This window comes from Octopus bimaculoides, chromosome 23 (genome assembly GCF_001194135.2).
Source record: "Octopus bimaculoides isolate UCB-OBI-ISO-001 chromosome 23, ASM119413v2, whole genome shotgun sequence".
Classification (NCBI taxonomy): Eukaryota; Metazoa; Mollusca; class Cephalopoda; order Octopoda; family Octopodidae; genus Octopus; species Octopus bimaculoides.
This window is the reverse complement of record NC_069003.1, coordinates 31,975,252-31,982,976: the sequence shown is the minus strand read 5'-3', so window position 1 is coordinate 31,982,976 and position 7,725 is coordinate 31,975,252. Positions and strand designations below refer to the sequence as shown.

The following is a 7,725-nucleotide window of genomic DNA, read 5'->3' as shown; positions in this document are numbered from 1 at the left end:
TGCTGACCTGTAGCTAATAACATATACAATATCAACAAGAAGGAAACATTGGATAATGTAATCGAAAATACATTCATTATCATCATTTAACATCTGCTTTCCATGCTGGCATGGGTTGGCTGGTTTGACAGGAGCTGGCTAGGCAGAAGACTGCACCAGGCTTCGCTGTCTGTTTTGGCAGTGTTTCTACAGCTGGATGCCCTTCATAACACCAAACACCCCACAGAGATAAAAGTGGACATTGTGAATGAAAAAAAAAAACAATAAAGGAGATGATCACAGCTGGAACATTCTTGATCAAATGTCTCTTGGATCATGACCGATCTGGGGTTAAACAACAACAGAAAGAATAACAAAAGAGTATTTTTAGTTAAATAATTTATTCAACAAAAAAATAAAAAATATCAACATAGTTCTTTTTTTTTCCTTTCTTCCTGAATTTCTGCATGAAACAATACAATCTGGAAACAGTACATTGTTTTTTTCTTTTTGCTTTGCAGTAAATTTTACAAATTTCTATATTGTTGGAAATAATTACATTTACAGTTGAATGTCTCTTTTCACAGCAAACTATTCAGCTGTGAACAATAAATATAACCTGTTGTTAGCCAGCAAAGGCAGAGAAAAGAAAGGTTGTATATACAGGGAAGTATAAAACGATATTTTACAGTATTTTACAGCAAGCATTACGCTTTATGTAAATGCTTAATTTTATTACTGTCAAGCATAACTGGACCAAGCTCTCCGGCTCGAAATTTCTTTAAGACAAGTGAAGCTGCAGCAGTGAAGTCAGGCTTGTATACTGTACGACCTGGAAAGGTAAGAAAAATTACATGGAATCAATTGGATTAGGTACCAAACTGTAAAAACAAGAGACATATTAGAGACATCTTAAATTTGATAGTCACCTTTGGAAGGATCTAGAGAGGTAACCCGTGCTATTTTGTTGTTCTTCAAGGCCACATGATTTAGGAAATCTAGGACATCATCCAAAGGTTCTTCCAATTCAAACACTGACATGTAGCTAAAAACATAAACATAAAACACCAAGTATTTCTGTGTTAGCAGTTTGTTTTTGTAGAGTAGAATTTAATGGGTTGGTTAAAAGGAAGAGCAGAGCTCAAGTTTGTTTCATCTGTGTTGATAGGGAAGAAAGAAGGATAACTCATGGGTTACAACAATAGGAAGTATATCAAGATACTAAGTTACACTCAAATGTGAGATGTGCATGTGAGTATGTGTGTATGTGTGTGTGCATGCACACACACACATATATATATAGATGTCTATATACACCTCTCTCTCTACAATATATATATATATATATATATAAATACATATATATTTTTATATATATATATATATATATATACACACACACACACACACACACACATATATATATACTTTCAGTTTCTGTCAACCAAATCCGCTCACAAGGCTTTGGTTGGCCCAAGGCTATAGTAGAAGGCAGCTGGCATTGGAATTTAGATTATAATAAGGTATAAATTAATTATCGTTATTAATATCTAAAAGAGTTTTGGAATTAAATAAACGGAAATTTACCGAAAATTTTTGTGCTTGTTGAACCAGTAGAGTAAAAAGTCGACGATCACGTCTTCTCCAACCAGATGGTCTTGAAGACAAGCTGTAAAGACATTGTAATGGAGAGATGATAATGTGTTGTAGCTGTGGGTATGCATGTGTTTATATGTATGAGGGAGAAAAGTGGGAAATAGAGAGAGAGATAGAGATAGAGAGATTTCCTGGTTTCCATGGTGTATATATTCTGCACCTGGACAGGATACTGGTCTGTTGTAGGATTACTCATTTTTACCAGCCGAGTGGACTGGAGCAATGAGAAATGAAGTGCATTGCTCAAGAACACAATGCGTCACCTGGCCCAGGAATTGAAACCACAATCTTAGGATCATGAATTCAACAATCTAACCACTAAGCCATGCACCACCACCTTGTTTGGAATAGTGGATCTTGAAGCATATAAAGCTATAAATAACAACATGTAAATGTTGGTTTGGAAAAAAAAAAAACCCTATTGAACAGAAAAAGTTGAAGGATGTCAGTCAACAACAGTGACCATTAATCTTACTACATTCTCAGCATAGTATACCTTGAAGACTTGAAGCAACCATGTATAGCAGCGTTTCTCAACCATCTTTTTTTACCTATGGAGTTCTTTGATTCCTATTTTACTCAAATGGATCCCCATAACTATTTGATGTTTAAAAAAATCATATATTTTTATAGTAATTAGATATTATTAAGAATTATATTGAAAGAATTGTTAAAATATTTTGTGCATTGTAGAAGTATAACCAATTTTATTGCTGATAAATTTTAACAAAATCTTATATGGATCCCAGTTGAGAACCAGTGATGTACAGGTTCCCTTGTTAGTTCATTGCTGACCTACCATGGTGGTATGTTGTAGTGGTGGTGGTGGTACTTACCGCAAAGGGCTAACTTCATCCCAACATCAACATTCTTCACTTCTGGTGCTAATACTCCTGGAGTGTCATAGACATAAATTTTGGGGTCAGCTGATACCTGGGGTAAAACAGAATTGCAATATCAAAAGTAAATGTAGGCAGTGGAGTGGCAGAATGGTTAGCCTGCTGGATGAAATGCTTAGCAGCATTTTGTCTGTCTTTATGTTCTGAGTTCAAATTCCGCTAAGGTTGACTTTATTTTTCATCCCTTAGGGGTTGATAAAATAAATACCAGTTGGGTACTGGGGTTGATGTAAATAACTTAGCCCTGCCCTCAAAATTGCTGGCCTTGTGCCAAAATTTGAAATCAATATTAAAAATAGTGGTATCTAGGGTAAGACAGACTTGTAATACTAAAAATATTGACTTTGTTGTTTCTTAGTCCTAAGTTAATCTCGATCAAATAGTCCTGTGTCAGCATTTCCCAAATGATGTCAATGTGATAGTTTGAGAAGACAAACACACACACACATGACAGGCTTCAGTACAGTTTCTGTCCATCGAATTTAAATCATGAAGCATTCGTTAACCTAAAGCTAAAGCAAGAATTGTTCTCCATGGCAATGAAATAAAGTGTCTTGCTCAAGAACACAACACACAGCCCAGTCCAAGAATTGAACTCACTACCTTATGACTGTGAGCCTGACACTCTATATATACGGCACTTTCAGTTTCTGTCTACCATATTCACTCATAAGGCTTTGTTTGGCCTGAAAAATAGCTATGATTTTATCACAGCCATGTTTTGTTCCTTAAAAGCTTTATTATATAAACAAAAAAAAAAGTTACCTTAATTTTCTCCATCACAGATCTTGTAATGCCTGCCCTTGCCCCTACAGGAGTGGCTTTACCTGCAATGGAAAAAAAAAGGAATAAAATTAACATTTATATACAATATCTTCTTTTTCCCATAATGACATCAGATTCGGGGAACAGTAATTTTAATATTTTTCAAATAAGAGATTAATCAGTGAAAACAATAGATCAAAAGATGAGTCTAAGGACTGCATTGGTATCAATGCCAGCAATGTCTGTGCTCTCAAAGATGTGTGGAATGAAAACCTAGAAGTAAGAATTAGCATCAGGAAGGGCAGCTAACTGTGTAAAAACAATGCTTCAACAATACGTATTTGTCTAATACATGAAAGCAGGGGAAAATGATGTAAAAACAAATGAATACACAGTTACAGACACACACACACACACACCATCCAACCTGTTCCAACATGGGATATGGATATGTCTGTTTTAACATCAACTTTTCCATTCCTGCATGGGTCAGATGAGACTTGTTGAGGCAAATTTTCTATAGCAAGACACACTTCTTTTTGTCAACCAAATGTATATATCTCCTAATCTGGACATCACCTCTTGTATGATGGTGAAGTTTGTTTACAATCAGTGCTTGATGACAAGAAAAGGACAGACAGACAGACAGATACACACACACACACACAAATACAGACACACACATACATGGCAGGCTTCTTTGTTAGTTTCCATCTGGCAGATTCACTCATGACATTTTACTCAGTCTGGTAGGCTATAGTAGAAGATACTTGCCCAAGGTGCTGTGCAGTAGGATTGAAGCAGAAACCATGTGGTCGCAAACTGAAGGTCTTGACATAGCCATGCCTTCGTTTATCTATCTAACTATCTATTTATTTATCTATATGTGTGTGTGTGTTTATATATATACACACACACACACACATATATATATATACACATGCACATACATTATATGGATGTATGTATATGTATTTATGCATATATGTGTGTGTGCATATATATGCATATGCATGCATACATATATATATATATATATATATATATGTATATATGTATACATGAAATATACACACACATGTATGTGTGTATGTGTATATATATATACATATATATATGTGAATGAATATTTACACATATGTGCACGTGCACACACACACATGTGTATACACACACACACATGTGTATACACACACATAATACAGCTTACTACTTCATCCCTATTTCAAAGAGTCAAGAGTATTGACAATGCGTTGGTAATTGGGAAACATCTGATAGCATTGAAGCTTTGTTCTCATCAGGGGCTGACACACCGAATGATGGATGGAAATGCATTGAGTTTTGGGGGTTAAAAAAAAAAAAAAAAGGAAGAAAAAATTGAAAGGATGTAAGGAATGATAAAATGAATGCAATAAATAAATAAATAAATATATAAATAAAAAAAACAGATAGAAAGCAAGCAAAGAAATAAATAATTGAATGGAGAGAAAGAAATAATAAGCAGTCAATCAAAATCCAAAATCAAAGAAAAACAACCAGTGTAAACAGGAAAATGACAGCTTGACATGCTTTTAATAGAGTTTTATATGTGTGTATGTATATATATATATATATATGTGTGTGTGTGTGTGTATGTATACATATCTGTGTATATATATATATATGTGTATATGTGTATATGTATGTATATATATGTTTATATATATATATATATATGTACATACATATATATATATGTATATATATGTATATATACACACATATATATGTATGTATATACATATAGATATGTGTGTGTATATATATATATATATATATATATGTATATATGTGAATATATATATATGTATATGTATACACACACACGCACACACATACATATATATATCTTTTATCTTTTACTTGTTTCAGTCATTAGACAGCAGCCATGGTGGGGCATCGGCTTGAAATTTTAGTCAAATTAAGCCACCCAAATTCTAATAAAAACATGTGTGTATGTGTATGCCTGACTGCCTGCCTACCTACTGTCATCATTTCAACATTCATTTTTCCATATGTACAGGAGTCAGACGTATTTTGTTGAGGCAGATTTTCTACAGCCGGGTGACCTTCCTGTTGCCAACTCTCACCTATGGAAGACTGGAAATGAACAACACCGCTTGTATGACAGAGATGCTTGTTCATAACCATCACATGATATCAAGACAAGGGTACACACAAACATACACTTACACACACACACATATATTTTGACAAAGGACCGAGATGCCTGGTGCCTTTGGCATGTGTTGAGGGTACATGGCCTAGTGGGTAGGATGTTGCACTCATGATCGCAAGACAATGGTTTCAATCCCTGGACTGGGTGGTGCAGTCTTTTCAATTGCATGAACTAAAAGTTGGAGGTGGGGGGGTGCAGGATAAACTACCTGCATCAACTTGGTATAAAAGCAGGTAATAATTTTACCTTGGTCCTTATTCTTAGTGCAAGTTTTGAAGAGTGCAGTTCGATTTTAACAGTTCTTCTTTCAAAGCTATAATGGAAGTGACAAAGGAGCATGTTCAGTTAAAAGTCTGCAGCGACGACGATGTTTCTGAATATAATTCGTTGTTTGAATTGAGAAATGAATGATTCATTGAAGATGTCTTCAGAAATAATGGCTGCTTTACCTTTTTGTATAAGTACCCTTCGTATTGTATTTATGAGTGAAGACTTTCCGACATTTGGTATTCCTATCACCATCACATTGTATATTGATAACTGAAAGAAACGAGATGGAAGGGGTGAATAAGCAGTAATATTATACGGTTTACAAGATACATGCCTTCTAAAGTAAATGCAAAAAAAAAAAGTACCAATGCCAATAAAGTATTGGGGTTAATTTGACTACAAATTAGGAGCTGCAGTCTCTAGGGCAACCTAACATTTTCTTCAACTTCATTCTGGCAATTCCTGCAATGATGTTGAGGTGGGACTGTGTCAGCCCTTACCCTTCTGTTAGTCAACATTAGTGGCATGAAGAGGAGTGGCTGGTTGTGTGGGAAACTGTTGGTCTTCCAAACAACTTTGCAAGGGCCTCTTGGTTTGAAAAGGACACCCATAGTATTGCCTCACTGCTCTCTCCCGATACAAACTGAAGCAAGTCTGTTGCAAGATTACCCCCCACCACCGCCACCACTGCTCAAATGCTGTTGTTGCTTATTCTCAGTTTATTGGAAATCCAGTGGACAGGTATAACTGTGTGCTAAGAAGTTTGCTTTTAAACCAGATGGTTCTGGGTTCAGTCCCTCTGTGTAACAACTTGGGCAAGTACCTTCTACTATAGCCCTGAGCAGACCAAAGCTTTTGTGAGTGGCTTTGATACCTGGAAACTAAAAGAAGTCTTATGTATATGTCTATATATGTATATCTATATATCATAATCCTTTAATGTCTGTTTTCCATGCTGGCATGGGTTGGACTGCTTGAGGAACTTAGAAGGCATTTACAGTTATTTGCAATGCTTTAAGCAAAATTTTATTAATTCGGTCACCTAAAGGTAACACGTTAGGTTGGGTCAATTTCTACCAACTACTGACAGCATCTAACTCAGTATAGCCTTCCCTGTGGGTGAGCAGTCAGCAACTAAACTGCCCATGCACTTTACTGGGTGAGGAGAATGTGTAGGCATCAAGCAACGTGAAGAATAAATGTCTATCAAAGAGCAGAAGAGTGCCTCTCACAGCTAAACTAATAGCTAACAATGCTTGACAGGAGACAAATGGCACCAGGCTTAAGAAATTTTTGAGACACACAATGCTGTATACAACAGTTCCGACTCTGAGATTTTAGATTTTGGTTAGATTATGGATGTTTGTGTTAACTAAAATAGTACTTACATCTGTCTGTTTAAATCTTTCGTAGGAATTAATGCTGTTCATTATAGTTGGTATCAGCTGGAAAAAAAAAAAAAAAAAGTAGTTAAATGAAAAACATCACTGATTCCCAGTGAATAATTATCAGTCGCTGTTGTTTAGCTCGTCATTTCTGATTGAACAGATCTATAATCAAAGCTATTTCAAGCATGATTATCTTGTTTTGTTCTATTTAAATATAATATCTCAAGGTCCATATCATCCAATTTGTACTTTATCTTTTAAGGTTGATTTGACAGGTATTTGTAGCCGGTTGAGCAACCATGTAGAGACTCAGTTGTTGGCTTGAAGAACTACCAATTCTTTTTTTACCACTTAGAAGTGTGGTTGTGTGGTAAGATGTTTGCTTTCCAACTATATGGTTCTGGGTTCAGTTCCATTGTATGGCAGTTTAAGCAAGTGTCTTCTGCTATAGCCCCAAGTTAGCCAAAGCCTTGTGAGTGGACCTGGTAGATTGAAACTGAAAGAAGCCCTTTATATATATATATATATATATATATATATACACACACAC

At 35.4% G+C, this 7,725-nt stretch overlaps 1 protein-coding gene across 1 annotated transcript in view; it reads right to left on the bottom strand.

Moving 5' to 3' along the window:
- Window positions 1–363: 363 nt before the first annotated feature.
- Window positions 364–7,725, bottom strand: part of LOC106873742 (mitochondrial ribosome-associated GTPase 1) — a 12,111-nt gene continuing 4,749 nt past the window's right edge. Inside the window, exons 4-10 of the mRNA XM_014921237.2 lie at window positions 7,176–7,232; window positions 5,967–6,057; window positions 3,300–3,361; window positions 2,472–2,568; window positions 1,567–1,648; window positions 909–1,024; window positions 364–811 (exon numbers count right to left, since the gene is read on the bottom strand). Of these exons, the coding sequence (XP_014776723.1) occupies window positions 687–811; window positions 909–1,024; window positions 1,567–1,648; window positions 2,472–2,568; window positions 3,300–3,361; window positions 5,967–6,057; window positions 7,176–7,232 (630 nt within the window). The 3' untranslated portion in view covers window positions 364–686. The remainder of the gene's footprint in view (window positions 812–908; window positions 1,025–1,566; window positions 1,649–2,471; window positions 2,569–3,299; window positions 3,362–5,966; window positions 6,058–7,175; window positions 7,233–7,725) is intronic.